Raw genomic sequence first — 18885 nt, 5'->3', positions numbered from 1 at the left:
AGTACGCCGTTCATTTTGCTGCCCGCATTCACTCTCCTTTCAACATCTTTTTCTACTCTTCCATCTCTTGAAAACACGCTTCCTATATCCACAAATTCTTTTACTTATTGAAGACATTAGTAGTTTACATTTATTATGCAGTCAGTAACCTCACCTCCCCTTTCAAATACCATCACTTTTGACTTACTTTCGTTCATCGCCAATTCGCTCTCCAGGCACACATCATACATTCTAGAGACTATTTGTTGCAAATCCTCTTTCTTTGTAGACGTCGCTCAGTACGCAACTCCCGATTTGAATTCAACTATGCCGTGTTGTGTCGTTTTAAAGCGTAGATACGCAGCTGGAATCAAAATGAAACAGGACGGAATCACATTTTATGTGTAAGTAGCAAATGCATTACTCAAAAATTGTATTATTTTTCCACCTGTCAGATTGTCAAAGAAAACAAAATGGACATTTTGTTAGTGCTGCCAAGGTCGTCCATTTTTTTTATGCTACCTTTTCATTAATAAGAACATTGGTTTTAATGAGAGAACTAACGAAAATTGGACCTCTCGGATTAAACAACGCTGTAGTGGACATTTGACCAACATTATTTTTAAAACATCAAATATCATTTAACACGACATAAATATATATATATTTAATTAAATTACTCTTATTAAATGACCCTTTACTTTATCTACTTGTTGTGTCAATCAATGTTTCCGCGTGTACAATAACATTTTAGAGATTGCCTTTTTTCGACTTACATTTGTGTTCTGATTATATTTTTTCCCATCGTGCAACATTACGCGGCGACATCACAAATGCGTGCGGCGGAAGTGCGAGAGATTTTTGGACAAAGTCCGATATATTAACGTATGATTCTACGCTCCTTCTGGACTATTCCAAATTCTATGGTTTAGAGTAAAAAAATGATTATTGAACTTGGCCAGTGTTTTGGAGAAAGAAAAAACAGCGTATTATAATACTTATTTATTTAAAATGTATCACAAAAATATCATAAAAATACACTAAAATATGTACACAGGAGAGTAAAAATTCATCTAAAAATATTAAAACTAAGGTCCTACATATCTATAATACTTTAAAAATACAAGATTTGTAATCCAATACATAACATTGCTTGTGAACATTAGATTTTATAAAAATACACATCGAAGAGACTGAGGTACTTCAGACGTAGTGCCGCGGCAACTGTCAATAGAATAGCAATAGTCAACAAACACGACCCGGGGGGTCAGTGGCGTAGGCAAACATGTAAAAGCACCGACGCACCGATCACTCCTCCTCGCCGAGATCCGAGATCTTAGCAACTCGAAATTATTGTCAACCGCGTAGTCAAAATATGTAGTCATTTGTATTAGTAATATATTCAATCGATAATTTCAATTGTAATTCATTTAATCTTTAAAAATAGATAAATTCGTTGAAGAATTCATGATTTTTGTTCAATTTAAGTCATTTTTTTTACTCAACGATGTTTGAGTATGTCCAAATGCTTGCAGACTGGCTGGATTTCCTCCCTAGGGAGTTATTCATATTTAAATTTACTGCAACAGAGAGGGAAAACATTATTGAGAAGGGAATATGGAAGTCTAGGCATTTGCAGGGTTTATGAACTGTCACTGGCTGGTTTAAGTGGCACTATACACACTGTGTAACATTCACAATTCTGCCCATGTTTGACCATCCACATTTCCTCAACTCTTCCATCTGTTGACTTTTGTTAAGTAAAGGAGCTGAAACCTTTATCACGCGGGTGAGATTCATCCGGCTGAACCTATTCGCCCACTAGGCAACGCCTGAAAACCCTCCTTTTACCAGGTAAATGCATAGGCCCCCATATTCCCTTCTCAAAAATATTTTCCCTCTCTGTTGCAACAAATTTAAATATGAACAACTCCCTGGGGAGAAAATCCAGCCAATCTGCAAGCATTTGGACATACAGAAAACAGTGTTTAAAAATAGTGTTCAAAACTAATGTACAACAAACAAAAAAAACATCACGCCGTTTCTCCGTAGGGTAGGCAGAGAGGATAGAACGCCATAACACTATATCTTGGCATACAGACCTCGCTTCCTCTACATTCAGGTCGGGTCGGCCAAGATTTTAAACAAACAAACTTTGCATACATATTTCGCTTCCTCTACACGTGCACGTGCACGCGCGCAGATTATTCCGACTTTTGACACGTCCATCTTTGAGAATTTGTTGGATTTGGTCATGCCAGGTTTTTCTCGGTCTACCTCTATGTCTGCATCCATCAACATTCGCATTGTAAATATTCTTAGCCGTTCATTCGCTCCACATGTCCAAACTAGCGCAGAGCTCCTTTCTTGATTTTGTCGATAATGCTTATCTCAGCCTTGCATAATGTACAGATCTCGACATGTGTGCATCTATCGTATATAGTTATACCACACGTTTGCCCGAGAGATCGCATTTCGACGGCATTCAGCCTACTTTCGCTTAAATAAATCAGGGTCGGGACCGGGATTCTATTGTGAACTGCTAATTTTGCCTCTTGCGACAAACATTTATTTACAATATTTTGAGTTTGTCCTAATTTTTGTAGATAAGGACTGGATTCAACTCCCTGGGGAGCTGTTAATATTAACATATTACATCAGAGATGAAGAACTGAAAAGAAGAAAAAAATTCAGGCGTTGCCTAGTGTGTACGTGAAGTAATTCAAAGAGATGAATCTCACCCGCATAAATAAAAGTTTCAGCTCTATAACTTCACAAACATCAACAGATGAAAGAATTGAAGGAATAAAGATGTTAAAATATGGGCAGAATGGTGAGTGTTACACAGTGTGTAAAGTGGCCACTTAAATCAGCCAATGACAAGTCATTAGCCCTGTAGATGCCTAGACTACTATATTACGTTCTCTTAAATGCTCTTCATCTCAGTTATAATATTGAAATATTAACAGCTTCTTAGGGAGTTGAACAGTCATTGTCTACAAAAATTTTGACAAACTCAAAATATTGTTGATAAATTACCTGGTCCATGAAGAAGTATAGAAAGTGAAAAAATAATATTTTCAGGCGTTGCCTAGTCTAGTATGTAGGTGAAATAATTCAATTGGATGAATCTCACCCACATAAATAAAGGTTTCAGCTCTTTAACTTCACAAACATCAACAGATGAAAGAATTGAAGAAATATAGATGTTTAAATATATATTGTTCAATAGATTTATATACGATTTGAAGTGTTAACGCAAGATAGGTGATCTGAACAGTCGGCAAACGTTTTGACGACTGCCCTAAGATTTATCGAAAAGGTGCTGTATGATTGTATGTTTGATTTCAAGGTGAAGCAGCCCAGTGCCCTATGGAAAAATAAGTGTCCTAACGCGCTTAAGGTTGTCTGATAGTCATCAATTGTCCGGGACAGGCAAACGAGATAACCACTATTAAATAAAAGTTCTCCGTCTCTCCTTCGATGGCGCCGTTTCGCCGCGCAGATGATCGACCGAGCCGGAAGGCGACGGGGAGCAGTCGGGCCACTATCTGTCCCCCCACGTGTGGAACCACGTGCGGCCGAGCGTGCCGAGGTACGGGTGGCGGAGCGCCTTGTGGCGGACCAGGCCGGGGGCGTCCGCCTCGCGCGCCGCGCACCCGGGCGCGGGGCACGGCAGCAGCCCGCGCGTGTCGCGGTGCTCGGACACGTGCTGGCTCAGGTCCCTCTTCAGGAAGAACACCTTGGAACAGAGAAAAACATTTTTCAAACCGGTTCAAAATTGAGTAACCCGTGCCAGACTTTCCAGTCGAACTACCCCTCTGATAAATAATAAAATGATACCGAAGATAAATTCCCTCTAGTGATTACAAAGATATACTAATGACTCCCCACCTTCAAGTTTTGGGTAGGTACATTGAGCCCCTGGGGTCGTGCTTAAAAGTGGAAGATTGTCTCCTCTGCTCGGCTCGCCTCCCACCTGAACCAGACCGTACACGGTGGATAAATACGGTGACGTCTCGAAACCAGTAGACATAGAAAGGTCGGTAAGCGGATACATACAAATATTTAATAACACTTAAGCTTACTTGTTCGCAGCATTCGCACGGATAGTACGTGCTGAGATCCTCGACGCCGTGCTTGACGCTCTTGTGCGTCTGCATTCCCTTGACGCACTTGAAGTCCTTGCGGCAGATGTCGCAGCTGAAGGGCAGGAGGACGCCGCTGGCGATGTGCTTGCGTTTCCGCCGTACCTGCCGAATACACGCAGAAAAATTTAGAAATCTAGGTATTTACAGGGCTTATTTATTTATTTTATTTATTTATTTTATTAGGTAAACAAACAGTATGTACACATTTATTGCCAATATATATATATGGCTTATGGCCTGTCATTGGCCGGTTCGAGAGGCCACTTTCGACCCTCTGTGGAAAACGTAGCCAGTGTAGTTCCCGAAGTAGTGGAGTGATACGACTGAACTTAGAGATTCCGAAAATGAGTCTCGCTGCGGCGTTCAATACAGATTGTAGGCGAGTCATTTTGTTCATTGGTAGACCTGCGTAGATACCATTACAATAATCATATATATTTAAAAAAGAAAAACATTACCTTGAAGTCTCTAGGGAATGGGTCGTCTGGGTAGAACAGGGCGGGATCCAGCTCCAGTATAAGTTGGGACGAAGGGTCGGCGGACAGCGCAGGCAAAACTGGAAACATTAAACAAACTTCATTTGTTATTAATATTTAAAGCATTGACATATTGGATGGAAATCAAGTGCAAGCAGTAACGTCACAAAAAGATCTCAGAGTTGTGATGACTTGCGATCTTAAATGGGAATCCCATATTATCCAAATTGTCAAACTAACGCACCATTCCCTCTTGTACTTGATAAGGAAAACATTCGCTCACATCACCCAACATTTGTTCCTCAAAATTTATAAAACTAACTAACTATAAAAATATAACTAAATGTGAGATCAGCGTAAACGGAGATATTTTAAATTAGGTAGAAGAATTTGTGTACCTGGGAAGTATGTTTACTAGGGACAGAAAGGCCGAGAAAGATATTGAAAGGACGGTGAGGCCGGGAACAGGGTGAACGGTGCACTGAAATCTACTTTGGCAAACAAATGTTTGCTGCAAGAGGTAAAACCAGCAGTCCACAATGGAGTTCAAGTGGCGACTCTAATGTATGGGAGCGAAGTATGGAATTTTAAAAATGATGGTGAAAGTAGGTTAAATGCTGTCGAAATGCGGTCCCTCAGGCGAATGTGTAGTAAAACGACGTGTGATAGGCGCACAAATGTCGAGATCCGTGAACTGTGTAAGGCTGAGACACGCATCATCGACAGAATCAAGAAAGGGGTGCTGCGTCAGTTTGGACGTGTAGAGCGAATGGACAGCCGAAGAACGGCTGAAAGGATCTACTTTGCGAACGTTGATGGGTGCAGAAAACGAGGAAGACCGAGAAAGACATGGCACGATGGAGTCCATCAAATACTTGAAGGTGGACATGTCAAGAGTAGGAATAATCGGCATGCGTGCACGAGAAGATGTATGAATGTAGAGGAGCGAGGTCTGTATGCAAAGATGGTGATATGGCGTTCTATCCTCTCTGCCTACTCCTACGGAGAAAAGGTGTGATGGTTTGTTTGCTTGTTAGTGTTCGAATTTATTGCAACACAGAGGGAAAATATTTTTAGACACACATTACCCCAACTCTACCATCTGTTGACTTTTGTGAAGTAAAAGATGGAACAGTTGAGGGAATGCGGATGTTCAAACATAGGCAGAATGGTGAATGTTACACAGTGTGTAAAGTGGCCACTCAAACCAGCCAATCACAGGTCATAAGCCCTGTAAATGCCTGGACTCCCATATTCCCCTTCTCAAAAATGTTTTTCCTCTCTGTTGCAATGAATTTACATTTTACACAAAGCGGACACAACTTAAGTTATAATAATAATTCTGGATAACTTATATAGCGCCATTTTCGTAATATAATACCTCAAGGGCGCTTTACAAAGTGATTATATAAAGATATAAATTTAATTTTAACTTTTTAATTTAAGAAAAATAAGGTATTTTTCCATATTACTTTTTATTTATTTATTTATTTCACACTTTATATACATATACAATATACATATATACATATAAGGGCGGGCATATTGCCTTAAGGCAATTTCTTCCTACCTACCCAAACCGTTCAGTTTGAGAAAATTACAAATACATGGACATATTGAATCTTACAATTTTATACAAAAATTAAAAGCAAAGATTAACAAAAATAAATATATATAAAAAAAAATAGACACTATACTATGAAGAGAGGAGAGGGGACGGGAAGGAAAGAAGAAGGATAAAGGAACAATTTAAATATTTAGATAGTGATATTTCAATCTTGACTTAAATGTAAATAAAGAAGGGGTCTCTAACATTAGTGGGTAGATTATTCCACCACCCGGCAAGTGGGGCAAGATAGAAATAAATAATTGATATTTATTTATTTATTAATTACATTATACATACATTTGTTAAGGACAGAGACACAGTTTATAGCGACACAATCAGGAACGACCCATGTCTGTGAACTTGCTCCGACTCGCTAGAAAATCCGTGTTGAGTCGGGGCACTTGTAATGCATTCACAACCATACATTCACACACATATATATAATCCTCTTATTGTCAATGGTACCAATATTCAGTACAGGAAATCCGTAAAAAATCTAGGAGTACTAATGGATGAACATCTCTGCTGGCGAGCTCATACTAATGAATTAAGCCGCAAAATATTTTTCAGTCTACACTCACTTAGAAGGTTGCAAAAATTCTTACCCATTAGTACTAAATGCACTCTTGTACAAGCATTACTACTACCCATTCTAGATTACGCTGATGTTTCCATGACTGATTTAAGCTGTGAGCAACTCGATAAACTTGAACACTTCAGAATACATGCATAAGGTACATTTTTGGTCTTAGGAAATATGACCACATTTCTGATTATCGTAGGCAACTGAAATGGCTCAAAATTAGACAGCGGAGAGACTATCACTCCCTCTCACTTCTGTTCAATGTACTTCATAGTCCTAACGCTCCTATATACCTGTGTGAAAAATTTCAACGCTTATCAGTTCATGGTTTACCTCTTCGTTCTCATTCTCAAGGCACTCTTTTAATACCCATACACAATTCCTCTTTCTTCTCTAACTCATATAGTGTCCATGCGGCTCCACTGTGGAATCATCTCCCATCCACCATCAAAGATGTTACTACATTATCTCTGTTTAAATCACGTCTGAAGAAACATCTCCTTTCTCTTCCTTAATCTCTCCTCCTTTCCTTTTTCCTCTTTCCTCTTTTTTCCTTTTTCCCATTGAGTAATAGTTTCGATTTAAGGTAATTTATAAACAAATACGTTTATTTCTATTTTTATATATCTTTAAATTTTTATTCTTTTTTTTTCTCTATTGAATATGTTCTGTAACTTGAATAATAAAAATAAAACTTTTATTTTATTGGTTGGTTGGAAGAAATTGCCATTTGGCAATAAGCCCGCCAATGTACAAATAACATTATGTACAAAAAGTTAAATAAATAAATATATATATTCGCACATACATATTTATGATATATTTTAAACACACATATACATATATATTAAGTTTATACACATCATTGATACTTTATACATTATTACATTTCACATTTATAGATACATATTAATCATTTACCAGTTAGTCCACATTTGATCGCAGAAATCCATCCCCGTTCGAGAAACCAGTTACTCAAACCAGATTTGAATTTCGAAAATGACTCAGATTCCTTTGTTACCTTTTTTTTTATTTTTTATTTAAATCTTAAAGTAGGGCACACATATCATACATATTGTTATGTGTGTTCTAATAATAACATTGCAAATATATTTAATTTATAAATTGTTTATCACATATGTCTTGACCATTATTTTAAATTTTGATATGTTTTTTTCTTCATAAATATTTTTTTCCATTTTGTAATACTTTTTAATTGCTTTAAATAAAATTGAATTTTGTGACTTTGCCTTTTTCCTAAATGGAAGTCTAATTTTGTTATTTTCTCTAGTATTGTGATCGTGTTCACGCTGGTTCCGATCAATTTTTTTCCAAAATTCTGTTTTTTTATTAGAGTTTATAATTTTATGAACAAATATCATTGTATTGTAAAATATTATTTGTTTATATGTTAATAATTTCATTTCATTTACCATCGACTTTACCCTCGTATATCTGTTTTTTTTCAAAATGATTCTAAAGGCTTTATTTTGTAATACAGTTAGTTTATCTATGTTTTCTTTGTTTGATAAAAATAAAATGCTACTACAGTAGTTAACGTGTGGTTCAATAATTGCTTTGTAAATAGTTTTGCAGGAGTCCTTATCAATAAATCTTCTGATCCTTCCCAAAATTGATATTTTTTTTGCAATCTTATTTATTACCATCTTGATCTGATCTAGTAAATTAAAAATTCTTAGACCTACCACAGACAAATGTCTCTCGGGCAAAGTAGTTTTACTCTTTGGTATGTAGTAGTTTACTAGAATTAATATGAATATTGGTAGAACTCACCCATTTCTGCGCTCCTCATGGCAAATTTGTGATACGTTTGAGGTTCGTAGACATCTTTGATTCTTTTGGTATACTTTCGTTTCACCCGTCCGTTCTCGTCGACGCTCGAGTTCCGCATCGCGAGCGGCGAGACGTTCTGCTCGAACTCGACCCGGCCCGAGTCGCCGACCTTGGTGATGGTCAGCGACCCCTTGTTGAACTGCATCCCGCACTGCTGCCAGGTCTCGATGGGGATGCCCCGCTTGAACTTGTTCTTGGAGCCCTTCTTGCGCCCCCGCTTCTTCGGCATCTCCGTGACGATGCTGTCGGAGAGCTGGCGCTGCGCGGGGAAGGCCGGGATCCGGTGCACGCTCAGGCCCGCGGGGACAATGGACAGCGAGTAGGAGCTGCTCGAGGAGTCGGAGTGGTAGCCGTTGAAGGTCAGGGGGTCGTTGCCGATCGCCGCCAGGGGGTCGCCTAGAGGGTCGACTTCATCGTCTCCCAGCATCTAAAATTGAAGAATACAGACGTTCCAACAGAGGCACGAAATATACATAAACAGGTGTTTTTTTGACGTGAAAAAACGTCTCATGTCAAACTAAAGAAGACATTTATCATCAGGCGAAACATATGGGCGAAGGTGTATATTTTAAATTCTGTAATGTCCAGCCGGTAAAACAATTTTGTGACCACAAATTCATTGTAGATCACTTTGTTGATCCGGAATATAAAAAAAGAGTTTCCAAACAAACAAACTGAAACAAACTGACTTCTGACTTTTTACCCTTTGTTAATGATAAACTGACTTCTGACTTTTTACCCTTTGTTTTTCAGAAATCATTATTTACAAAACCACACTCACGAAGGATGGGACACCAAAAATAAAATAAAATACTTAAACTCATTAAAATAGCATTATATTAATTCATTAGTTAACCCAAAGAAAATTTGTTGATAATGATCCTTAAGATAAAAATAACTTTATTTAATTTACTTACATATAACTTTGAATTATGTATCCTTACCTCTGTTCCGTATAAATACATTTAACTTTTTAATAAAGATACCAGTCTCGAAGATGTCGCGAAAGCGATGAAACCGGTCACTGGATATTCCAAATTTGTGGATTTAAGTATCACTCGTGTTTTATTTATATAATAAATTACAATGAACTTCCATCAAGAATTTTCACTTACGAACTTAAATGTTTTTGGTATTTTTTTTAAAAGTAATTAAATAAGGAAATAAAGGGCAACAAAATATATCATAGAAAAAAAGAGTTAATATCTTTAGTTTGAATCCAGGATAGTGCGTGTTTTTTAAAAGAAGGAAAATTTTGAAAGTTTGAAATCAATGAAATGTTATCATTAATATATTACAACAGAGATAAAGCGCCTCTAATACCTATGCCGAAACCTAGAACAACAAATAAAGTCAAGTCATTGGACATATTACAAGAGATGAAGAACATTTAAGAGAAGGTAATATAGAAGTCCAGGCATCTACAGGGCTTATGACCAGTCAATGGCTGGTTTAAGTGGCCACTTTACACACTGTGTAACATTCACCATTCTGCCCATATTTGAACATCTATATTCCTTCAATTCTTTCATCTGTTGATGTTTGTGAAGTTAAAGAGCTGAAACCTTTATTTATGCGGGTGAGATTCGTCTAATTGAATTATTTCACCTACATAATAGACTAGGCAACGCCTGAAAATGTTATTTTTTCAATTTCTATACTTCTTCATGGACCAGGTAATTTATTGTTGATAGTGAAGTGTCACTTTAATAAAACGAATGCTTAGATGTTAAAATAATGTCGCTAGATTCTGTCCTATTGACAAATATGAGTATATAGGCGTTAGAAAGTTACCACTCTAAAAAAATTATTTGGATATTGTGTTTTTTCCATCTGTTTTTCTATCTTTGCGAGTGTATGTATCAGGACGTTAAAGGGGCCGGCTTTGTAGTCAGTCGGTAGATACATACGGACGATTGTTGAGCGTACCGTCCAGGTGATTTCCAAAAGTCATACAAAATTCATGTTTAAGCGAGCATTTTTTGCTTGAATTGGGATTTATTGGAGTTTATAATCGATTTGAAGTGAGTACTTTTTATTACAGAGCCTATTTAAACTATAAATAAGTACTATTTTAAATGTTAATGACGTAAGGAACGCGGAGTAATTGTTTGCGGTCATTCCATTGGCTTGTTTCGATCATATGATGTGGATATGCAGACTAGCAGGTAGAACATACCGAGGTAAGATACGGACGGTACAGAAGTCAAGTATACCGTCTCCATATATACAGATGAAGATAGCGTTCATAATTGAGGCACTGGTCATGTCAAAAGCAGGCAGAACCGAAGGGCATGTATGACAAGTTGTATGAATGTGGAAGCAGCTAGAAATGTATGCCAGGATAGACGTGTGTAGTGCAGCGATCCATTCTCTCTGCCTACCTGAAATGGCGTGATGGTAGAAGTAGGAGTAGCGGAGAGCTGAAACCTTTATTTATGCGGGTGAGATTTATTTGGCTGAATTATTTCACCTAAACTAACTGACGATAGATCACATTCCTAGACTTCATATTCCCCGCCTAAAAATGTTTTCCCTGTCGCAACAAATTTTAATCTTAACAACCCTGGGAGCAAAATTCAGCCGCGTCTATAATCATTTGGACACACTCAAAATACCGTTCGCTGTATCTCTCATCCGCCTGGACACGGGGATTTAAAATTGACCGATTTGCGAGGCAAAAACAAACTAAAATTAACCTAAAAAATACTTTGAAACTGTGGGTATGTTAAAAATTTTAAATCAGAATTACGGAGCGCCAAAATAATATATTGTGCATTTATTTGAATAATATTTGGAGTTGGATTGTTGTTTTTAGAGTTTTCTGTGTCATTTTGTAGCGAAGCCGTGCTGGAGTAATAAATTGTTTACATAAAGCATCTTTTGCAACTTAAAAATTTTAATCGCTCACAATTTGTCGTTACACGCGTTTAAATGTCAGAGGACCAAACAAATTTACGAGAACTCATGTCGAAAAAGGTTTCAGACTTCACTTAAGTTAGCTGGGACAAAGCCGAAACAATTCGGGTAATTAAGTTTGAGTTAACTACCGCTTAAAAACATTTTTGGTAACAAAAATACGGCCGAGATCGGCCGCGTTTCCTCGCAATCACTCGCGAAAGGCCCAAATACAAGTTTATTTAAGTGTCTTTAATTAGTTCTCGATAATATTATTAGTATATTATTTGAAAAATCATACCTTTATTGCACCGGACGGCCTCAAGCCACAACGCGTAAACTTAGACGGACAACAATTATAATTAAAATGTGAAATGTGAAGTAAACTGTCAATGAATTCTTTGTGAAATAATTAGCATTAGCAGCGTGAAATCATAATGATTTCTTATAGCATTAACAAAAGCTAATGTTACTAGCTAAATTTACACGCCGTAATTATCATTCCCTTTCCGCACCTAATGGTCCAAAGGGCACTGCGTGTTTTATTTATTTTTACTTTGACAATGTTTGTTTTGTTTTTTTATACAGAATAGTGTTTCGCCGAGGGAAACATTTTAAAATAAGTGAAACATGCCGTAAATTAGTTATTTAACATAGATCCAGGGTCTACAGTACTCTACAGTTAAGATAATTATACCAGCAGAGATTTACGAACAAAGTAATTTATTTATTTATTTATTAACGGACATTGTCCATGTATACAATTTATAAGGTTTAAATATTACAATAAAAGAATAGTTTAAAACATTTAAAGAAAAAAGAAAGAAGCATTGACAAACATAAGGGACATCGAGACAAGATCTGGACTATTTATTTAGTGCTCGTTTAAATCGTTGTTAACTTAAACCAAAAAAGTCCAGATGATCTTGTCTCGAGTTGACGATACGACAAAGGCGGGTCATTGGAGAATTTAGGCCATAGTTTGTTCTATGCTGATCGATGAACAGTACTTCATTGTTTCTCAATCTACGAGTCGGAATATTGAATTTGACTTGTCCCAGTAATGATGGAACATCGATAATACCATTTAGTATGCCGAACATATATATGGAGTCAATATTAGTTCTACGTTTTTGTAGACTAGAAATATTTAACATTGACTCTATTTCAGCATAAGAATAATTATCTCTCTCTAGTCCAAGCATCCACGCTATTTTTCGAAGCAAGCGATGTTGGACTGATTCAATGTGATTTATGCGATTGACATAGAATGGAGACCAGACCAATTTATTATACCTGCATGTTTTCTAATTTATATTTATATTGATTTTTTCTAATGTTTTTATTTTTTTTGAATTTATTAAGCATCATTTAATGAAATAAAAAAAACACATGTAAAAAAGAAGGTCCTTCCTAAACTCAGGAATTTTCTAGCTAGTCGGGACCTGAAACAAAGGTACTCTGTACATTTAAAATAAATGATCTCATGTACAAAACAATTAAAACTCTGCCTGTTCGAGGATTACTGTGGCTTTGCATCATTTTAGAACAATTTAATAGTAAAACATTCCAATTTCCTCTCAAACATAACCATAATACACGCTTCACGTATAATGATGGTTCGGTAGGACCAAAAGTATGTAATTAGTATGGCCATGGAACTCTCAAATATTAAGTACCTAGCATTTTTAATTTATTGCCGAAAGAAATTAAATTTAACTCACATAGTAACGCGAGCAAAATAAAAGAGTGACTTGATCAAAAGTTTGTAAATGAATAGTAGCTTCAAATATTTTCTTGTATTTAAAAAAAATAAATATTTATTATTTGTATATACATGTTTATTCTAATCTTTCCGGCCGTTAATTTATATCTGTTATTCATTGTTTTTATAAATGTAGATAATATTATTTAAGTTAGTTTTATTACAAGCTCTTGGCAAGGCTTGGCGGGATTTTAGTTTTAGTAAAAATATAACAATAGAAATTTTGAAAACTGCAGAACTGTATAGTTATATTATTTAAATATATATTTATAAAAGAAAAGTTAACATAAAAACAAAAATAAAAACGCAATCAATCCAATTATCGTCTTAAACATAATAAGCAATATAAACTAAAATAATAATTAAAAATATAACAAATTCAAGACCAAATTTCACAAACAGGATACAAATTTTTACCTATTTGGCTTGATCCACTCATCGATCCGTGCGCAACTCACCTCCATTATCCATTTCTTATTGTGAGTACTTACTAATTGTCCTTATGGACAATGGAAGTAGATTGTACACTCTAACCGAGTAGTAGTGAGTTCAGCATCAGTATCTAGTAACTCTTGTATCTGTGAAAGGAGTTATGGGAGGTAGAGAATAATTTTTGTATGCGTACAGTAACAGAGCTTTTACATAAAGTTGTTTTACAGACGTCACATTAAGATTTACAAATATACCGAGGGAGCTAGTTCTGATTGGGACTCTTAAGATAATTTTCACTTAACTTTTTGTGCAATTATTATTTGTTTGATCAATGTGTCATTTGTACATCCTCATCCAATTATTCCATATTCAAAAACTAATCACACCAATCATAGCGAATTTTGATAGTATTTGTTTCATGAGGAAGATGATCAGTCCCACGCTTCAGGAGGGAGTTCATCAGGGACTCTAGTGTAAAAACACCGTTTTAAATAAGTATTTCATGTCGACCATGTCGAGAATCGAACCTCATACATGGTAGGCAAACGCGCTGACCATTACGCCACGAGGTAGACAATGCTAATTTAATTTGTTCGATATTCATCACCATCGCCATCATACAAAATATTGCAAATTAATATTCAGATACGCAGACCTCAAGAACGGTAGGCGAACGTGTCAACCACTACACTACGAGGCGGACTAATCTCCATTAGATTTTATTATCTAGGATTTTTATGTGAGAATCCATTGACTTAAAAACACACGTCCAGAATTCTTTAAGTTTATAATTTTGAAGTTGCCAAAATTATGATCGTCCGTGCGCTTTGTAGCTACAAGACGGTTGGTAATCTTGCTTCCAAATCTAAATATTATCAACTTTTAAGTACGCAATTTCGAAAATGGGGGCTCAAACTCCAGCCATCCATGCGCTCAGTAGTTGCGAGGCGTGTTGTAATCTGATTCCTATTTTTATAAAAGATTTTTGATTTACTTAAAATTATGTTAATACCCCTTCCACACTTGATGGTTCATAGGGCACTGATTTGATAAACCAAACGCATCGTATTTCGATAATCTGTTACATGAAGGTGAGATGATCAGCCTTACGCCTCAGGCGACAGTCCAGTAATGATGAAATATTGCGGTTTAAACGACCTTCAAAATAAATATTTCACGTCCACCCTGCCAGAAATAAGGTTCAGGAACTCGAGAATGATAGGCGATTGGAGCCTGGGTCCGATTTCTGGGATATTCAAAACTATTTTAAGCGTATTTAAATATTCATACGCCCTACGGGCTTTTATATTTATTAGTAATACATGCAAGTGCTGCACTTAAGTATAGGGGTATAAAGAAAGATATTTTATATATTTACATACATGAACACACATGCATACACATGTATATGCACCCATACACAGCCACATATACATACGCACTACTATATGTATTATTATAGACACACAAAAGAATAAATAAACGTTTTGTAAAATTCAGAATATAAAGAACAATATTAAGAAATTTCATATAGATTAATTTAAAGCCTTTAGAATACTTAACCCATAATTATATAAAGATAAACGAAATATATTAACTTCACATACTCGTTACCTAGCTGGTGTAGTCTAGGTATTGGTGAATTGTAATAATAATTATGATTGCCAGGAGATTAAAAAAATAGCGTTAGCTGCCGAGTATTTCGAGCAGGTACTTTTTTGCTAATAATACTAGTTAATTCCGGGACGTCTTATACACTATTTGCAATTATATATAAATTTAATAAATCATTCATAATTCTTATTTTGTAAAGAGTTGACATATTAAGTGTACACAGTAAAAAATCATAATCAATATTTTCAGTGGGTATATTAAGTTTATAATTGATGAATCTAAGGAATTTACGTTGTACTCTTTCTAATTTTAAAATATTCATATTGTAATAAGGTGATCAAATTGTAACCAATTAAATTTTAAATTACTTCTAACTAAGGCAGTAAATAGTACTTTGAGGGTTGTGATAGAATGGAAATCCTTCACAGTTCACTGCAAATACCCAAGACATTTCATCGCTTTATTAGTGATGGTATCAATGTGAGGAATAAACAATTATTTTTCTTAAAAAACTATTCCCAAATCCTTTATTTGTGTAACTTTTCTCAGATTAATATTTTTGATGTTGTGATCGAATAATATAGGGTTTTTACTCTTTATAAGGTGGTTTTATCCTTTACCCTGGATTGGCTCGCCCTAAAGCGTAAAACTGATCACCTTACTCTATTGTTGCACTTGATCGAGATACACTGCATGTACTTTTTCAATGCATCCATGCACAGTCAGAATTAGGGTTTGATGATAATCACGATTGACAACCCTTGGTTTCACTTGCATATAATGTAAGTATTTGTTTAGCCTTCCACCATTCAGGCGACGCCAGTCACTGATGAAAATCATAAATTTAAGTTGAACAAAACTAAATACAGTATTTACAGACTTCGTGTAGTGATCAGCGCGTTTTCTTACCATGCAAGAGTTGATAAATGTTTAGAAAATTGTAAATCTAGACAATTTCATAATCCTCGAATTGGCACCTGTGGAGTAAGACTAATCATCTTACGCTGCGGTTAGTGTACCGATGCAGTGCCCTATGCATAATCGGGTGCGGAAACGGAACGATGATGATGAAATAAAGTATTCTTATTACAACAGTTTTTGTCTAACATAACCTTCTCATCGCCATAATTATACGTAATTTAAATTACCAAATATATTGCGGATTGCTATTGGGAATTCACAAAGAATGCCAAGCATTCACAATTAATTCAGTTTGCTAATGACAAAATTTATGTGAACGGTCGGTAAAACAGGACGTTACTAAAGAGTTTTAAAACAACTGTTTTTACAGTTCACCGACAGGTGTCGTTAAATGAAATTATAAACTTCAAGAAAAGTTACTGCTCTTTATTCTTTATACTCAAAGGGGTAGACCAACTATTTCGTTAATATGATCTGAGGGGTAGACAATGAGGATAGAACGCCTCCTGCGTGTATCTCATCCCTCCATACATATTCCCAAGTCGCCGTTGGATTATAAGATCTAAGGTTTTTGTTTACCCGATCAAGCATTGGTTTGAAAATACAACAACAACAAACCATTGCGCCGTTTCCCCGTAAGGGTAGGCAGAGGATAGAACGCCACAATACCATATTTGAATCTCGCTTCCTCTACATTCATACATCTTCTCATGCACGCGCGCCGATTATTCCGACTTTTGAAATGTCCATCTTCAAGTATTTGTTGGATTTGGTCATGCCACACATTCTGAGCCGTTCTTTCGCTGTCCATTCGCTCCACGTGTCCAAACCAGCGCAGAGCTCCTTTCTTGATTTTGACGATAATGCTTGTATGTTGTTGTTGTTTTATTATATAACCTTAAAATAATCGGTGCTAAATGCATGATTATGGGGCTATTTAGCGACTTTTATATGAACGGCGCCGGAGTTCGGAAATTTTGAACTGATGTTCAAATTATCTTGTTTGATCTCAGATTGTTTTATTTCATTAACATATAGCAAAAATTCACGGACAGTGTATACTTGTAATGCCGTATTAAACAGACTTCATGAACTCGGAAATAGTTATTCCCACGTATCTTCGTGTTCCTATAGAAAAAACCTTTTGAACTTTTTCAAAGATGGTGAATGGTAATTATATTTATTTGTTCATGCATTTCATAATATAGACAGTTTTTTGTTCACTTTGCCCAGCTGTATGAAACAGTACTTGTGATTTTCTTGTTGTATTACTGTAGAATGTCTTATAATTTAAACTTTCTTCTGAATATGCTGTATAATTTTTAGGTTAATATTTTAGATATAAATCTTGTACAATTTTAAGGTATAAGGAAATTTATGTTTAAAAATAATATATATTAAGCCAAATATGTTAGTATTATAAATGTTTGTAAAAGGCAGATTTGCCGTTTATGTTAATAAAAAAATATACGGAAAAAATGCCCTTACAAAAATTATAGTATAAACAAATTTGGTTTAATTGAGCGCATACAATACTTTTTACTCAAGACATAGAAACTTTTGTATGGCGCAATTTTAGTAATATGTCCCTACAAAGGGTGTGCTCTACAAAGTGATCATGCGTTTTTAATTAAACTTTTTGGCAAAGCAATTTATTTTATCAACGACGTTTAAAGTAGGCGTGTCAAAATGCTTGTAGACAAGCTGGATTTCACTGCCCAGGGAGTTATTAAGATCTCGATCCATTTCAAAAGAGGGAAAATATTTTTGAAATGGACCCACCGTTGATTTGACTAACTGGTACAAGCGTTAAAAATCATTTTCAGGAGTTGCCCAGACAAACAAACCATCACGCAGTTTCCCCGTAGGGGTAGGCAGAGAGGATAGAACGCCATAGCACTATGTCTTTGTATACAGACCTCGCTCCCTCTACATTCATACATCTTCTTATGCACGCACGCCGATTATTCCTACTTTTGGCAAGTCCATCTTCAAGTATTTGACGGACTCCATAGTGCCATGTCTTTCTCGTTTTCTGCATCCATCAATATTCGCATCGTAGCCGCCGTTTAGACGTTCTTTCGCTGTCCATTCGCTCTACACGTCCAAACCGACAGCACTCCTTTCTTGATTCAGTCGATAATGCGTGTCTCAGCCTTACACATCTATGCACCTATCATACATCGTTTTACCACACATTTGCCTGAAGGATCGCATTTTACCTATCATCATTATTTTTCCAATTTCACACTTCGCTCACATACATTAGAGCTGGCACTATAACTCCATTGTGAACGGCTAGTTTTGCCTCCTGCGATAAACATTTTTTTGGCGAACTAGATTTCAGTGCACAGTTCACCCTGTTCCCGGCACTCGGCTCTCTTTCCATCCCTAGTTAACATACTTCCCAGATACACAAATTCTTCTGACTGATTCAGAATATCTCCGTTCACACTGATCTCACGTTTAGTTATATTTTCATCCCTTTCGATTTATCAACATTAATAAGCAAATCGCTTTTCTTGCATACATACATGCCTGGTGGCTGAAATAATTCAACCAGATGAATCTCGCCCACATTTGTAGGAGTTTCGGCTTTTTTA

At 36.1% G+C, this 18885-nt stretch overlaps 1 protein-coding gene across 1 annotated transcript; it reads right to left on the bottom strand.

Moving 5' to 3' along the window:
- Positions 1–999: 999 nt before the first annotated feature.
- LOC148278687 (uncharacterized) lies at positions 1000–11942 on the bottom strand. Its single transcript, XM_088231028.1, has 5 exons — positions 11852–11942; positions 8593–9079; positions 4589–4686; positions 4068–4232; positions 1000–3721 (listed from the first exon to the last, which is right to left on the bottom strand). Exons 2-5 carry the CDS (start codon positions 9077–9079, stop codon positions 3527–3529), a joined length of 945 nt encoding a protein of 314 aa, XP_088087154.1. The 5' UTR covers positions 11852–11942; the 3' UTR covers positions 1000–3526.
- Positions 11943–18885: the final 6943 nt, after the last annotated feature.

Source organism: Micrasema longulum, unplaced genomic scaffold, assembly GCF_059751315.1.
Source record: "Micrasema longulum isolate JH-2025_06_02 unplaced genomic scaffold, ASM5975131v1 h1tg000842l, whole genome shotgun sequence".
Classification (NCBI taxonomy): Eukaryota; Metazoa; Arthropoda; class Insecta; order Trichoptera; family Brachycentridae; genus Micrasema; species Micrasema longulum.
The sequence above is the reverse complement of the archived record's forward strand: the minus strand, read 5'-3'. Positions and strand labels throughout refer to the sequence as shown.

What these genes read in the sequence shown, in the direction of transcription:
- LOC148278687 (XM_088231028.1), bottom strand. Translation starts at nt 9,079, where the DNA reads ATGCTGGGAGACGATGAAGTCGACCCTCTAGGCGACCCCCTGGCGGCG. An exon ending in CATGAGGAGCGCAGAAATGG is followed by an intron (nt 4,687 to 8,592) that starts GTGAGTTCTACC and finishes TAATGTTTCCAG; the next exon opens with TTTTGCCTGCGCTGTCCGCC. An exon ending in CATTCCCTAGAGACTTCAAG is followed by an intron (nt 4,233 to 4,588) that starts GTAATGTTTTTC and finishes TGTATTCGGCAG; the next exon opens with GTACGGCGGAAACGCAAGCA.